Here is an 18,056-nt window from a genome sequence, read left to right as displayed (position 1 = left end):
TGACAATATACTATTTTAAATTTTCAAATATAGTCATTAGATAATCAGCAATTAAATTAAATTTTGATTCTATGTCAGCGATGCAACTTAGTAACGTATTTGAGGAAGAACACATTTCAAGATCGAAAAATAGAAAATAATTCAAATAAAAATCTGGTCTTTTCAATATTCTGATGAAAGCACTTATAATTTTTTTTCAAATATTTACGGAAATCAGAATCTTACCAATATTTACTAGGGAAGACAGAAAGTTCTTTCTTTGTCATGGGCCTATAATCCAAATATAAATCATTGAAAACAGAATCATCCTGCAAACAGATAACCAGCGTCAAAATACAAAAACAAAATCTTTATATTTTATTTCTCAAGTCAGAGGAAATACTTTATCCACTCCTCTACTTTTTTTTATGAACTAGGATTTGCTCTAACTTCTCATGCCAACATTTTTATCGCATTTCCAAAACAGAAAATTTAAACAATAGTCTCGCGTTAATTCATTAATTATTTTATTTAAAAGGATGTTTATCTTGATAATTGAAGAAATGCGCATATATAATTTTCTATTGTTTACCCATGCCTGATCTACAATATTGTTTACCATTAATGAAGTATTGTACCCTTCTGTTTATTTCCTCTTTTTAGTATGGAAAGAAATGGAGGAAAATATAATTAGTATATACACAAATTATTTAAATTATGAAAATAATTCCCATTGTAATAAATGAAAAATTTAAATAAGAAATATTTATGTTTCTTTTTAAATAACAAATCATTATTTCAGGCATAAAGGGATAATACCCTAAATGATAACATTCGAACAAACGTCAATTAATTTTCAAAACTATAATAAATTAAGAAGGGAATATCTAAAGACTAATAAGCTATAAAATAAAAGTGCCTACGCAGTATGTTTGATTTCAACAGATATATATATATATATTAAGATTTAAAAAAAAATCCCATTATATAATTGCTAGACGAAGTTGATATAAATTTATTCCGTCCCTTCATTTATTCCGTATAAATTTATTCCATCCCTTATTTCATCCCTTCAGCTTTCCCTTTTCTAACATAAAACAAACAAACTTACAAACAGCCTTTTGTTGGGTTGTTGAAATTAAATATTCAGCGAATTATATACACAATCTAACAAAAATAATTTATTGATAAAATGCATTTTAAATACAACTTTGTACACAATATTGGATGTCAGAATGCAGTAATTTAAAAAGAATTTCTCTTTCTATAATAGATACAAATATTTGCGATATAATCCTCCAATTGCGTCTATAACGCTAGTTGGAGATTTAATATATCATCGCTCCTTTCCTTAGCTTCACAAGCTGAAGCGCAAATCCTAACTTCTATTTTTACGTCATGCAACTAAGAGAAATTAGGTTTATATTTAGAGTGACTGATTTATCAATCTATGACTAAAGCTAAATTTGGATAAATTGGTTATGGAATCATATTTTATTTTATTCTGGATTGTAAATTAAAAATTAGGTATGCAATTTTTATTACATTATATTTATCTTGATTCACTATACTTTACACTCTCCAATACAGTTGGATTTATTGCTAATATTTTCTTCCAGTATCTTTTTTTTATTTTGGCTTACCATTTTCCCTCTTATTTGATCATTGTTTAAGCCGATCTGTTTTTAGTGAGTAGTTTTGATTTTAATGTTCGTGAAATTCATAGAATTACGGGGTTTTACTGTTTGATGTTAATGTTACTATATGTATATACAGGGTGATTATAATTAAAATTAAAATTTCAAAAATCGATAATTCTTAAACTACTGGTCAGAATGACTTGATATTTTAGCAGAGCAATCATGAAGCAATAGAATTTTGTTTGGCGAAGGAAAAAAAAAGTTCCAAAATGTGCCGACATATGGCGCTGTCAGGATTCACATTGTCTGGAGATATTCGAATTATTTATACGTGACAGGCGCACCGCGGGCGTAGCTGCCATTAAAATGCAGAGCACCTACTCTTTGCTTGAATGCTTCTTCATGACTCTGACTATGACGGATCGCACTCTGTTCTTGAAGCTTTATTATAAGAACGACGATTGTGTGATTACAGCTATCAGCAATCCATAAATTCCGGTCCAATAACCACAAACGGTCTGCTAGAAATGATTATTAAATTAGAAGAGACCTGTTCATTTGACGTGAAACGGGGTAGAGGAAAGAAACCAGTTTCGGCTGTGGCAATGGAAGATGTGGCTACACCATATGCTGGAATCAGCAATGCACTGGGAGTTGGCCGAACGCTGGATATGCCGATTAGCATGGTGCGTAAAGTCCTGAAGAACATCTTGTGCTATTATCCGTACAAAATAATTCATGTGCAGCAATTGCTAACTGTTGGCTGGAAGCACGTAAATCTTTTACACAACGATTTCTTGCCCGGATGAAAGTGGACAACGGATGACCATGGAACATTTTGTGGTCTGACGAAGCCCACTTCCATTTGCACGGTTCTGTAAATACGCAAAATTGCAGGATATGGGAAACCGAGAATCCATTCCAGCTACAGCTATTATCTCTTCTGTCAGAATAGGTCACTGTGTGATATGGAATAACGGCAGCGTTTGTCGTCGATCCGTTTTTCTTCGAGGAGATCACATTTGCTGGTCCCGTTACCTGTATCGTTATTGGCAAGCGGTATGAAACACTTTTGCTTAACCATGTCCTTCCGGCACTTCAGCAACGTCAACCTGTAAATCGCACAATATTCATGCAAGATGACATCCTCTGCACATTGCTACTCCTGTGAAGCAGCTGCTGAGTACTCATTTTGGATATGATAGGATCATAAGCCGCCATTTTCCAACTACATATCCACCACGTTCCCTCGACTTAAACCCGTGTAATTTCTGGATTTGGGGATACCTGAAGAATTTGTTTAAAGCTGGTAGATTGAGAATCTAGCAGACTTTTTGGCAAGCATCTCACACTATATATCTTCTATCAGTACAGATACCCTCCGATATGTTGTGCAGAATGCCGTTTTGCGCTTCCAGTTAGTAGCAGAAGAAGGTGGAGGGCATATAGAACAACTTATGCCTTAACCATCCATTAGTAAGGTGCTTTTTGAAAAAGCCCTCTTTTTTTGAAAAAAAGCTCTTTTTTCTGTCATTATCACTGTTGGCGCTATAAATATGTATTCTTTTCTTATCGCTAATAAATTTTCTGTAAACCTCTAAACTCTATTGTTTCCTTTTGGCTAACAATATTCCTGTATTTTACGAATCCATTTTTGGTCTTCCACTTGAACCAAAACATGACAGCGCCATTTATCGGCACATTTTAGAACTATTTTTTCCTTCTCCACAAAAAATTCCATTGCTTCACTATTGTTCTTCTAAAATATCAAGTCAATTTGATCAGTAGTTTTAAAATTATCGTTTTTTGAAATCGTAACTTTAAATATAATCACCCTATACATCTAAAATGTGCTACAAATTGTATATAGTATGCATGTAATTTATTTCCTTACACCCTGAAAATGTACATTAAATTTGATACTTCTGTTTACATTAATTAATCTGTGACATTGTCACATTCACACATTGCCACAAGAAATTGTTAATAGGAAATTTTTAAAGCATTTTTTCTCTCACTTATACTTGCTGTTAGCCAACAAAAAAGGATTTTTAAGCATTTTCTATAATGTTTTTTTTTTATTTTGCTTTTAAATTAAATTTTGAAAGTACACTATAGTTTAATATAAAAACAGCTGCTATTTGAGAAATAGCGAAAAAGTATCTACCCACTGATACCATAATCGGCTTTTTAAGTTTTGTATTAACTGAGAAAAAGGAATGCTGACAACAGTAATAATACTTGGTACCATAAAAAAAATATTTTATGTTTAGAGGCAGCTACAGCTAAACTAATAAAAGGAATGTTACTAAATTTAATACATATGTTGAGAAAAGCATGGGAAAGTATATTCTGCAAAAGAACCCATCAGAAACCCCAGCCTCTTCGGATTTTTCTCGCATGTTCACTAAATAAGATGTTATGCCTGCACAAATATAAAATTGTATAATTTGTGTAAGCTGATGAATTTCACAAATATTCAGAATTTTATTTTCATACTTCGGAGTTGCGTGCTTCTTAAAAAAGCAGGTATTTGTGAGTTAAATGCATGCCTCTGACAAAAAATGGTACCGAAATATACACTTTTGATGCAAAGGTATCGCTTTTACTGAAATTCGAGAGTTGTCTTGGTACATTTTTTGGCTATAAGTGCTGATATAAAGTTAATACATAAGTGCCAGAAAAATCTAATAAATATTTTGGGGCACTTTTTCTTCGGTCTAGGTGAAATCAAAATTTGCCACAGAACTACAATTGTAATCATAATATCACATACCGAATTTCATTTATTTAAGTCATTTATTACGGGGTTTTATTTATTAAGTCGGTTTTGAGCTATCTCACATATATATGCAAGCGAAATTACATATCGACAGATGGTTAACTCCTTAACGGATTTAATTCCAAATCTGATGCGTATCTACAATTTAAATACTAAACCTGTGTTCTAAATTTTATCTATCTACTTCTTTATGTTTTGTAATTATCGTGTTCAGTTATACTCGAACAGACAGACTTCTCTAAACGGATAGCTTTCTAAATTTTATATAAATTTACAAATTAGGTGGAGAGACTATACTTTAAATTTCAACCGTCAAGTACAAAGTGTTTTTCAGTTATGGTATTCACAGATAGACAGAGAGTTGTAATTTTTAAACTGCATATTTCGGATTCGGGAGATGCATATTAATAAAATCTAGAAGCTAAATTTTGTAACGATTACAATATTTTTGCTATATACAATTCGTGCACAAGACAGTAAAGAGAAAAAATGATTAAGAGGCAACATCTTATACATAAAGGCAAGCACATTGAAAATATAATCCTAATGCTGATTAATAGAGAAATATTTTAGTGTTTTTCAGTTATGGTATTCACAGATAGACAGAGAGTTGTAATTTTTAAACTGCATATTTCGGATTCGGGAGATGCATATTAATAAAATCTAGAAGCTAAATTTTCTAACGATTACAATATTTTTGCTATATACAATTCGTGTACAAGACAGTAAAGAGAAAAAATGATTAAGAGGCAACATCTTACACATAAAGGCAAGCACATTGAAAATCCTAATGCTGATAAATAGAGAAATATTTTTCGTGAGTTTCATATTATGCGTCATTAATACCTGTGTGTGCATTTCATACTATTCGAACATTAATAAAATTTTTGATAGTCTACTTTGTGTGTGAATTTCATACCACTCGAACATTAATAAAATTTTTGATAGTCTACTTTCCATGGGCTCATGGTAATTATTAATTTCAGAGTTTTCCCTCCCGCAAAATTGAAATATTACGATTGTTACTGACTTTTTGAGATTTCTTTCTTTTTATTCGGAATGTTTTTTTTGGAGGGAGGGAGATTTATTTCCTTATACCTTTTATTATTTATATATTAAACTTGGTTTCTTTCATGACATCATTTCAAGACAACTTGTACGTAGGATATTGTAGGAAAATTTTAAGTTGCATACATCGTGCATTAATAGCTCATTTTTTATTATTAATCTTTTTTATTATTAAGTGGAAATAAGAAAAAATGTGTATTTTTAAAGATTGGTCATAATATCCTTGTACATTGATATGATTTTCAAATTAAATTTACTTACGGTTGGAGCATAGGAAAAGATACAATAGACTGGCAGCAAACCGACTCCGTACTCTACAGCCTTGGCTGACTGGAAGATTTCCTGAAAGATTTCACTGGATTTCTTGCACCATTCCCTGTGCAAGTAAATAACCGATAATAATGAAGATTAAGAATGAATTAAAACAACTATAAAAGACCGTTTCAAAAATAAAGCAATTTTTTTTTTCGAAAATGTTACTGCATAGCAAAAAAAAAAAAAAAAAAATCGTTTCCTATTTTAGAAATGAATTTTATGGCCTTATAGATATTTGTTCTTAAACAAAATAATAAAAGAATGCTAAATAAATTTTGGAAATGCTGAAGGAAAGGTAGTTTGAGTTTCAATTTAAGGATTTTACATCATAAATTTCTTAAAATAAAGAACGGTCTTATAAAAAAGCCAGGGAATATAATTTTTAAACTGAGATAAAATTTTGCATTTTATGTCGTAGATTTTGTCTTTTCCTAAACATTGGTCTAAGATTTTGATTTTTGTCACATTTGTCACATACATAAAATTACAGTCACTCTTCCATTTTCATTTTATTTTACTTTATAGTTAACCTTATGATTCATTCGAATAGAAAATATGTATTGTTGTAGTTTTAGAAACAACTATTTACCTGAGAGTATCTGGAGGTAGATCTCCTAGCAGATAGGGAGCCCAGTATCCTGCTGATCCATCTCCTGTAGTATCAGGGGACCACTTGTCTGAAATAACTGTCACCTGCACATTATCCAAATGCTCGGCGATCACAACTGCTGTCGTTATTCCAATAACTCCTCCACCAATGACAGCTACTTTGCGAACCATTTTTTAAATTCTATTGAAAATCAAGCTTTGTAATTATTGCCATAAATGCGGTATGTAATAATAGTTAACAGCGTGATAAAAAAAATTGATACCATGAATATCTTTTGAAATATAATAGAATAAGGTGAATGTGCCCAAAGGTTATTCAGTGTTATTTACAGTTGAAATTTTCTTATAATTCTTTATTTATTCTTTTACAGGCGGCTAATATTTGCAATAATGGATTCTGATCTTTTGTTTGCTCTGAAAAAACAATTATTTTTTAATTTTTTTAGAATTATATCACTTTTTTTATCAGAACGATTAGAGTGGAAACAATTTGATTCGATTACAATTAATGATATTCATAACAAGGGGCCAAAATAAGTTGTCTCTTAAAAGTGAAGATTTATTATTATTGTGATATGCAAAACATTGGAAATTAGATTCCTCACACATTGCCTAGTTAGGATTCATGGCGTATATGCATGTCATCATGATAAAAGTGGAAACTCTAGGCATATTTTTTGAGTCGTAAGTGTGTATTTATTTAAAATGACAAAAGTTTTGTTAAATAATGATATCAAAAGAGCCTTTTATAGTATTTTGCCTTAATTTAAGAATTTTTCTCTTAAAATAAATGCATATTGGTATCTCTCAAAAAAATTTTTAAGCTCTGTTGATATCTGAATGAATTAACCTCTCCAATAATATTCAGAAATAAAATCATGAAATACGTTAATGACAAATGTATCAGCATCCATAAGAAAGACAAACACTGTGCAGTACAAGTAAGAGTACATAATGCCACCGTGTGACTTTTCAGTCTGAACTAACATATTAGGTAGTGAAAATATAATACCTCTCTGATTAGAGTTTTATTTATAATTAATTGATATTCAAAACATCTATTGTAATTATAATTTTAAAAATGATGTTTTCAGTTGCAAAAATAAAAATTGAAGTAATGCAATATAAATGTTACAGTATACATAAATAAATGTTGTAACACTCTAGGAATAAAATAATGTATATTTTTCTAAAGAAATTTAAACAGAAAGCTTAATTTTGTTTTATAGAATAAATTAATATGTTTTCGTTTCATTAAAGTCATATAAAATCTCCTTTTGGCAAATACTCTTCAATATATAATTTTCTTCCTAATGGCGAAAAACATCAGCTTCTCAAGCACTATAGCTTGTTACGGGTCAAGGCTACCTCTCCAAATTTATCTCATTTGATACTATCCAGCGCAATATCCATCCATCATTTTACTCCAATCTGTTTCATATAGTTTTCAACGCTATCCAGCCATCTGGTGAGTGAACTTCCTCTTTGTCGTTTTCCCTCTTTTTTTCAAAACACTAATTCTTTTTTGTTGGGAATGCATCATCTTCTCTAGATATATGACCCAACTGATTGAAGATACTTTTACTATTTTTATAATATCGGGTTCACCATATTTTTTTTATAATTTTCTTCACGTTATTTTGTCTTACTGTTTCAAATCTTCCCTTAAGATTTTTCTTCCAAATGTCCTCTTCTGCTTTCTTAAGTGTCCTGCATTCACACTCGTAAAAGGCAGTAGGCCTAATCAAAATCTTATAAAGACTTATTTTTGTTTTTTGCTGATTAATTTTGATTTAAGATAGTTTCTAAGGCTATAGTACATCTACTAATCTCAGATATCCTATTTTTTATTTCAACTTTTATGCAATTTCAGTTAGAAATCATTGTAGTCCTATATGTAAATTTCTTTACAGTCTCGAAAGGGTAATTATTGATCTCTAGAATGGGTATATACATAGTTTTATTTGTTACAATTAGAAATTTAGTTTTTCTTCCTTGAAGATTAGGCCCATCCTTCCATGCTGCATTCTCAAGCGAGACAAACGATTCAACCTGTTTAATTCCTTCAATGATATAGATATCGTCAGCAAAATCTAGCAATTGGATTCTTTTTCGGAGAATAGTTTCGTTTTTGCTCAATTCGATGTCTTTGATGGGTTTTTTCCCAAACCAAGTTAAATTACAGGTATAAGAGAGTCTCCTTGTCGTAGATCTTTTCCGGTATTAAAAGGTTCTGAGAAATACGGCATAGTTGTAATTCTAATTTTTCAGATTTTAAGAATCATCCCTGTAAAACTTATCAGTTCTTTTAGGATAAATTCCATAACTACCACAAGTAGCTTTTCACATTTGGCACTGCTATATTCAGCTTTTAAATCAATGTCAATGTAGTAAGTGTCAATGTCACATACCCTTATTTATTCCAAAATTCTTCTAATGGAGAAGTTAACTAAAATAGTGAATAAAAATTTTATGCATTTTTATCAATTTAATTCAGATCTTTTTCACTGTAGATTTATACAAATAAAAATCAGAAAAAAAAATAATTTCATAAATGTTTTCGCTCTATTACAGGTAAATCTGCGTATGATAAATATAACGAAAGTGAAAGTAATCTTAAATAAAAGCAAAAAAGTAAAAAAGGGACACAGAAAGAAATTAAAAATGGAATAGAGAATGAAAGAGATGAAATTGTGATAGTGCAGGAGGGTTCTTTTTTCCCTTTATAATTAATCTCTTGTCAGTGACTGTTGAAGCTTTTAGTGCATATTACTCTGAGATAATTCGGTTATCAGTCTATAGATAAACACTTTCAGATTTATCTTTAAGTCTGTATTTTCCTGCATTGTTTTATTTATCACAGCTGTCATGGTCAGAACGAAAGTTAGAACCATGGTGAGTAATAGTTATTAAGCATTACCATTCTGTTTAAAATTCCTCTGATTTTAATTGCACTTTTAAAAGTAGATAATTATGTTAAAAAAATCAATTTTCAGTTAAAAACTCGTATGTATTTTTTGTTATTCTCAATTTTTTAGCCACTATGTTATAAAATCGTATTTAATTTTCTTTTTATGTTCAGTTTTTGGAAAGTCATATTAATTTTTGTATTCATGCAATATACGTCTTATTGCTATTTCACATCTTTGAATGCTATTTTTCCTAAATTCTAAATTTTGAATAAAATGTTCTTACAAAACCCCTCATAAATGATCGATTATTTATTTATTATTCATAACGTATTAACGGATTTTTAACGTATTTTGCAGTTCCCGAGCAATAGAATAAGCGATACATATATTTTTAAAAATATATTAGTTTCTTTAATGGTTCATATCGCAAAAAATTCAAATTTTCATGTTATTTAACTATTGAACCTCAGCATTTAAATACTGGAAAGAAAAGCAATTTATTTCTTAGTTCCGGAATTAATTTATACTCTTATCTTTAAATTTTTATCCAAAATATTTTGAAAATGGCTAAGCTAGAAATTTTCTATTTTATTCTAATTATTAGCGCCAAAAAAAAACATATTATTCTGATTTCCAAACACTTTTGGCTTTTAATTAATGTATTTTTCATTCATAAAAGTTTTTAGAATCTGTTTTATGTAAAATTAAACCATGTAAACATTTTATAATATTTTTCAAAAAATTCATATCGAATCTAGTCACAAATTCTAAGGATTCTGTTTCTTTGAATTTTTTGGTATCTATTTGAATTTTGACGATGTTATTAAACAAAATTTGGATTATAAACTAAGGTAGAAATGTTATAGATCGAAAAATTAGTTTTACATGCTTTTCTGGTCAATCATTAGTACCAAACATTTAGAGAAAAAGAAATTATCTTTCTTGAATAAAGTTGTTGATTGAAGCATCAAATTCTTTCCCTGTCAGACATTATATATGTGTATTTTATTTGGGATCTAAAGGATAGAGTGTTCAACCTATAGTTACTGAACTACGTATAAGTATCATTTGTGGTGAAGTAATGTGAAACGTTATATTTGAAATTTAAATTAAATTTAAATTAATACTGATTTTAATGAATATTAATTAATGAATGTAATAATAAATAAAAATGTTGCCATTTATTAGTTATAGATTTCGGAAATTATAACAAATTACACCAAATATATTTATAATGATATTAGTTTAACAATTGTATATATTTCAAAGCGTTAATTTCATATCAAATTATTTGTAAGAGAATTTAGAATATAAATAATGGTAATTCTTATAATTCTGTGCATGGAATTTTTAGATTTAATTTTAAAATTAAATTACAGATTGATGATAATCCAGTAGATCTATTTTACAATAAAATACGGATCGAATTAGAATTAGTTAATTCATAAGCTGAATATGTTCTTTTTTAACGAAATTTTATTTAGTTTTTTTAGTATATTTGAAATTTATTATATTGTACTACAATATACTAGATTATATTATTATACATGTAATGTTTACTAATGAAAGTGTCTTCAGCTATTGTGAAAAAACTTCTAGTAAAGATACTAATAAATATCATATCTAAGGTTTAAACATCTAAGTCTAATAACATGTATTGATAATAATATATAAAATATTTCTGCCTTAAAATATATATAATCAGAATTTTAGTGTGAAAAAAGTTTTATTTAAAGGATAACGTGAGTTTAATTATTCAGAAAACTTATTAATCTTGAAGAGACAGAGTTATTTGCTTGAAGATTTTTTTAAAAACTTAGTACATTTTTTGTGAGATAATGCAAAAGTTAAACGTAATTAATAGTGCAAAAAATATACGAGATAGTATATGCAAAAATATCAATGATACAGTAAAAAAACAATTGCTCTTTAATTATAAATATTAGACGAAGAAGAAAATCTCACAATAATTTTTATAATAACATAACATCAATTATTTTAGAATACATAATCGAAACCTAATTAAATTTAAAAAATATTTTGAATTTTAACTACTACTTTTAAATTGCATTGTTCCTGTAATTGATTTCTGAATTCTGATATGATACGCAAGATATTTTTAAACCAAATTTATCCTCTAATCGACTGATACCTAATCTGCATATACAGTTTTTATCAAATTGTAGGAAAATGGACTAGTAATTTATCGATATTATCGAATCAGATTTCAATTCCTTCTAGAGAACAGAATACCATACGTTTGGCGCTGCATAATCAAAAATGGGTTTTGCGCCACAAAACTCCACTAAATCAAATCAAATCAAATCTAGAGAACAATCTTTTATTTTAATTCCTCAAGATCTGCTACAAAATAAAATTATATAGATAATATAATATATTAAAATAATAATAAAATATATTACATGAGTGTAGTAATTCCTATGAATAAACAAAATATAATATATCTATAAATAAGAACAATAGCATTAGTTGCATTTCTAAATAAAAAGACTTTAATTATTTAAGTGTCAAAAATTTTTTAATCAAGTTTGTTAACTTTTTATTTTCTTGTCAAAATATCAACTCATGTCTTATTTAGAAATTTCAATAAATTTCATGAAAATAATATGTATTCTAACATCTAAATGAGGATAAATAATGAACTTATGATAATTGAGAATTGGTAGGAAAGAAAAACGTACCTATTTTTGATCTTTTAAATTCCAGTGGATTGGCACGTAAATACAATATTTTCTGTTAGAATGGCAAAGCTATGAAAACTAGTGATTATAAATCCATTTTAGAGCTATCTAATCTAACTATTTAATACTGGACAAGATAAAGCTTGGAAACAGAAGCTTACAATTTCCCATTTTTATATCACACTGTTGATAAGGTAATTTCTACAGATCAATGATAGTCACTTAAGGCGATAAGGAATATTTTTTTTCTACGAAAGACACGCATTACTTGTAATTGTTGAGACTTAATTAAGAGTAAATATTACAAATTGGAATTCTTTGATAGCGCCACTTAGGTCGCAGTAGGCACATAGTTTTCAATAGTCTGCTCAGAGTATTAATGCACCACGTCAATTTAATATTAGATTAAATCGAGCGTTTTCCAAGAAGAAAAAAGTATTGACGTCACGGTACAGTGTAAAACAATATGTAGTATTTTTTTTCTTTTTTGTCATTGTCTTTGGCATTCTATGGAATGGCTCTATTATTTCTTTCTTGAATGTAATGAGCATGTAATTGTGTTAACATGCCAAATTACATACCAATTAAATACACAATGCATTTTACGGAAATTTGAATTAGTTGCAAAGCGAGATATAACGCTCATCTATATAGCACTCGACTCTTTTAAATTATTTCCACAATAATTTAGTTAAATGTAAAAATTCATTGTAAATTTTTTTTAAACCGATACAGAGTTAGATTTTTTAATAAATTAGCAAGAAAAAAATTATTGGTTATGTTCAGGTTAAATTATGAGTCTTAAATAGTTTCTGATAGATAAAAATAAATACATTTTACACTATGTAGTGTAAACAATCTTTCAAGTGTAATTCTTTATTTCTCTAATGTCCTTTGATTTGTGGTACAATGGAAGATCGCTGGTTTTATGGAAAACCTTCGATCTTCATTCTTGTTTATGGCTTACAAAGCCTGGCCACAGTCGAAGTACTTATCATTCTCTTTAAAATCGCATACAAGCAATTATCTCATTGTTTGTTTTTGTTTGTTTTTACTCCGATTACACTAACTTAAGAGAACTCATAGGAATGCCGAAATTCTTTCAATGTCTTCTTTACAATTATTCTTGAATACAGCGTTCCTCAAATAAAAACGAAATTGTGGTTATAATGCCTTAAATCATCTGTTGTGGTCATAATGGCCTTAATTCATCCGATAAAACTATGTTATTTTTCGGGTAGATGGCTATGTTATGTCACAAGAAATCTGGCAGAAAAGTTTAAAAATGACGTGTCTTTGAAATAAACAGAATTGACAAAACGTGAATGTTACGTGAAAAATTCCTCCAGTGCTGCTAATCTCACATTAATCTAATTTTTTTAGCAGAAGGTACATGTCCACATTTTTGATTCCTTATGCTCCTATAAAAACATCTTAGAAATTATGTTGGACTTTTTTTTATAAGGCAACAAATATTCAAAACTGAAATGAGCTGACCTGATAAAATTCCATACGTGGTTTTAACTTCAAAATTATTTATATTTCTCAAATTTTTGACAAGATCCTTCAACGGGAAGTCAATCTAGAATTTCCCTCGTATGGATAAGCATAGGATAATTTAAAAACTTGAAAAATATAGAGATTAAATTTATCATTGTTTGGTGATCAAAATTGTTTATCAAATTTTGAATCATATCTGCCATAGGACTACCATCTGTCGATCTGTATTATTGTTTACGTAAATATTGTTATTGTTACGTTATTGTTACCATCTGTCTACCATCTGTATAATTGTTTACGTAAACGTAATACTTGAAAAATGCATTGCCGACTTAAATTATTAAAATATTGGATTTAATCTTGTCACCAAAATTGAAGATCTGTACCAAATTTGATTTCATCCGGAAAAATAGAATTCCTAAATCCTACTCTGTTTTCTTTAAAATAATACGAAGCTCAAATTTTGATATAATATGAGGAGAGAAGAAAATATTTCGACAAGTTTTTTTTTCTTAACATTAAATTGATTCTTAAAATCTAAATTATTACCGAAATTATCTATAATTCAGTCACACGCTCCTAATGTGCATAACCTCCAGCATCAAGGCCGACATGTTAGAGAAATAAGTGGAAAATTATTAATAAGTGGCTTAAATTCGTGGAAATAAGTAAGCCCATTTTAAAACCTTATATGTCTTCTTCGCCTGTATGCAGCCATCTGCACACAATTCCGGTAATAAAGATTTTCACTTTTTTTTGGAAGCATTAACTGTATCATTAGTTCAGTATGTTTCAAGTAATATGAAATATGCGTTATTCCCACTATCAGTCTATAGATATATTATGAATAGTTATACATATTATTTCCGCAAAATTTAGAATATCAGTTATTCCAAAACAATCATAATTTTGTTAAATAATCACTAACTAATATTAAAGAAGTTATTGTTTCAAACTGTAAGGCAAAAGAAAAGGTTTTTGAAATATATGCTTACCGAGTCTTATTAAAATGAAATCACTTTGGCACTTTGCACTTCTTTTCTATTAAAGTGAAATTGAAACACTATTTGTTAGTGGCTCCATCTGGTGAGCCAATCAAGAAATATATTTCCTGTGTGAAGGTACATAAAAAATAATCTAAGGGGATTCGCAACTCTTTTCTAAAATATTTGTTATATTATAAAGTTTAAAACGTAAAGCATCCATATTTAATTTATTTTTAAAAAAATTTTTCTTGGCTGTATATCAGCGATAAATGCGCAAAATAATATATATAATATCGTAACTAGAGTGAATAAATAAATCTGTTCATTAAAATAATAAAAAATATTGTTATATATTATATTATAAAAAGGATCTAAAGTTAAAGGTTTTTTTTAAAATACATTATATATTGCTGTTCACGCGCAATGAAAATGTTATATAAATATTTTATGTATTTTTGATTTGACTTCCTTTTTTATTTTCTCCTATGCAGAGAAACACTGTGACAGTACAAAAAAAATTTAAAAAAAAAATCGAAATTTAGATTTTGACGAATTTCCACGTATCGAATCTTTCTTAACCTGAAAACCCACATTATTGAAATCATGTCTGTCTGTCTGTCGCATCGTTTGCCTAAAAGTAAATAACACAAAACCGCTTTGAGATATGTGAATGAAATTTGATATGTGGTCATTACATCAAGTTTATAGATATCTATCAAATTTTAAACCTTACTTTTTAAGAGAAAGTCTGTCCGCTTCCAGATGCAAGTAAATCTAATAACTATAAAACGCAAATGGATAGGTTTATAAGATTTAGCATATAAGTTTGCTTGTTTTTTTTTATCACAGTTCCATATCACGTTTTGAAACAAATTATTCAAAGTATTGATCATCTGTTGTTCTGTATATTCGCATAAATGTCGCAAAAACGACTTAGATAATTGACATTTGATATATGACCCTGATCTTATAACTGTAGTATTGTGTCAAATATTGGCTTTAATCGGTAAACAAAATTTCCAAAATTCAGAAACATTTTTCTTCGATTTTTTTTCGAATTCAGAAATTTTTTTTTCGAAGCACGAAACTCTTATAAGCGGAACTCTACAATTTAAAACCTGAGCACTCGTGGAATTGAAGACCTTGCTCATCTCTAATTTTTATGTAGAACTGAGGATGATAACACCTTAATTAGAACGTAAGCGAGAAAGTTCCAGGAAGACCACTTTTGCTGATTAGAAATTTTATTCCTGCATTGACACGCTTCAATTTTTGATTTTTTTCGTATATTTTCAAGGATAATATATTATTTTTATATCAAAAATGTATCTCTTGATGACACCCACACGTTTTGAATGGGTTGAAGTCCCGTGAATGTGAGGGGTGCTGTATCCATCGTATATCCCGATTTTCAAATTTTTCTGATATAACAACCCCGACTGGAGCATGTCCTTGCCTACTATATATTTATACCTTGCGCAAGTACTTCCATGAAAATGAATTGAATGGTGAAGAACGGCATTCCAACATCAACAATCACCAATTATTGAGTCATTGTCCTTAATTGTTTCTCTGTTCGTCCTAACATAATTCCCTGAATAATAATTCCATGATTATCCAAGCCGATGATCTTCCGATTGCATGTTCCCAACTTTTCTAAATAAATCCTGTATCAGGACTTAGGCGAAATCTGTTGTTACCTTTAAAGATAATTTTACTCCAATATTCAAATTTTCCCTGCATGATTCAATATTATCAAATATGTCTCCTGCAATATGAAAAAATTAATAGATAGATTCAATAAAAGAGCGACTTCATATTTTATTTAAACACTACTCTTGATTTCCTTGCGAATTTTCACTATTTCTTGCCAGCTTAGTTGCATATTGAACAATGTATACAATTAAGATCTCGTTAAAACATTATTTAGCTTTGCAGAATTGAGTAATTTTAGTCATTTTCGTTAACCTAAATAAATTCAAAATTTGATATGTTAACCCTTAACTGGGGAGGTGTGGTCTACGAGACCGCATTTCATTTATACTCAAATTAAATTTTCTAATAAATGCATTAGCATGAAAAACTGCCATTATATTTTGCAGACATTTTTCTTGATATATAGATATGTTTTAGAAATTTTTCAAAATATATTATCATTGAAAAAAAGTAAATGCGTTGGAACATACATTTTCTTCTCAAATAACATGTTACAATAAATAATATTCTTGAAAAAACATATTACTTTTTCATTTTTAAATCATATTTAATTTTACAGTATATGAATGTATATAGAAGACAAGATAATGTAAAATTCAACAATTATATGAAAAAAAAAAATTTGACAATGGCTAAAATTGACCCTTTTTTTTTAGCGGCTTGTGTGACTTTCATAGCACAGTTTTCTAGGGCATTTTAAACATACAGGTTAAGAACTAGATAAAAAATCAACCTATAAATTCTGCATATATATATCTTGGTATATTAATTTATTTTATAAATTTTTCAAAATACATTATCACTAGAAATATTAATTATGTTTGAACATACATATCAGAATCAGTTGAATGCGAACTTTCATCAAAAAACTCCTCTGTACAGTTATCCTTGTCACTAAAATCACTTTCTGCTTCATTTAAGTGTCTGGAGCACTGCTTCATAATAGGATCAGTAAATTGAATGATATTTCGGGGCCCAAGTGTCTGGAGCAGTGCTTCATAATAGGATCAGTAAATTGCATGATATTTCGGGGCCTAAGTTTTAGCACCATCTGCTAAGCCTTGTTTATCACTGGGGCGCTAACAGGGGGGTACGGTCTTAGAGACCGCTCTCAAAGAAATAACTGAATTATTTAAAAAAGCATCCGCTGAAATCGGTTGAAAAAGTGCACGTGTATTGAAGGTCACAAAACAGGAAGCTACAGGGTTAATCCATTCAATTGAGCTAAAAATAGAATAGGGGTGACCGAAAATTCATCGCTAGCGGTCTCACAGACAGCACGCCCCCAATTAAGGGTTAAGCATCAAAATTCCTGAATTCATATCTCTAGTCTGTGGCATCTTTGAGTTATCGTATTAAAATACGTATGGATAGACAGCAGATAAACAATCAGCTCATCGATGGATTTGGTCCAACATTTGGCTTATGTATACAATTTTGGGTACTCAATTGCAAGCTGAATTTCATTCATTGGCTTACAACATTTTATTTACCATGCTTACAGAGGGTTTGATAACTCATTTTTCGTTGACGGATCTATTGTAAATTTCGGTACAGAGTTACAACTTTTATGAAAAGCAAAATCCATCTGAGTTACTCCGTTTTTTTTCCCCATGCTTATTGATAAGAAGTGAGATAAATATAATCCCAAAAATGGATTTTTCAAAGAGAAATAAAATTTGAAAATGCATTAAAATCTTGACATGAATGCGTATAATGATCATAATACTTAATCTCGGTTTTCTAATTGTATGATAAAGTGAAAAAAATTACCAAAGTTCTTATTCTGAGCAAAAATTTTGAAATGCACTCAAAAACTCTTAGGATTGTATAAATATATAATGAAG

General features: G+C 29.1%; 2 protein-coding genes across 5 annotated transcripts in view; one reads left to right on the top strand and one right to left on the bottom strand.

Moving 5' to 3' along the window:
• LOC129966145 (D-amino-acid oxidase-like) overlaps positions 1-18,056 on the bottom strand; it is a 58,732-nt gene that overhangs the window by 19,502 nt on the left and 21,174 nt on the right. For 2 of the 3 annotated variants that reach the window (XM_056080533.1, XM_056080536.1), the window contains exons 2-4: positions 6,374-6,574; positions 5,731-5,845; positions 226-308 (exon numbers count right to left, since the gene is read on the bottom strand). In XM_056080533.1, the coding sequence (XP_055936508.1) occupies positions 226-308; positions 5,731-5,845; positions 6,374-6,564 (389 nt within the window). In that variant the 5' untranslated portion in view covers positions 6,565-6,574. Of the gene's footprint in view, positions 1-225; positions 309-5,730; positions 5,846-6,373; positions 6,575-12,007; positions 12,126-18,056 lie in introns of those variants that run through there. The other variant, XM_056080534.1, reaches the window with a different exon arrangement.
• Positions 9,247-18,056, top strand: part of LOC129966146 (uncharacterized) — a 36,273-nt gene continuing 27,463 nt past the window's right edge. The window contains exon 1 of one of the 2 annotated variants that reach the window (XM_056080537.1): positions 9,247-9,288. In XM_056080537.1, coding sequence (XP_055936512.1) covers positions 9,262-9,288 — 27 coding nt within the window. In that variant the 5' untranslated portion in view covers positions 9,247-9,261. Of the gene's footprint in view, positions 9,289-9,309; positions 9,400-18,056 lie in introns of those variants that run through there. The other variant, XM_056080539.1, reaches the window with a different exon arrangement.

The sequence above is a fragment of the Argiope bruennichi genome, chromosome 4 (genome assembly GCF_947563725.1).
Source record: "Argiope bruennichi chromosome 4, qqArgBrue1.1, whole genome shotgun sequence".
Classification (NCBI taxonomy): Eukaryota; Metazoa; Arthropoda; class Arachnida; order Araneae; family Araneidae; genus Argiope; species Argiope bruennichi.
Note: the sequence above shows the minus strand (reverse complement) of the source record. Positions and strands in the feature narration are given on the sequence as shown.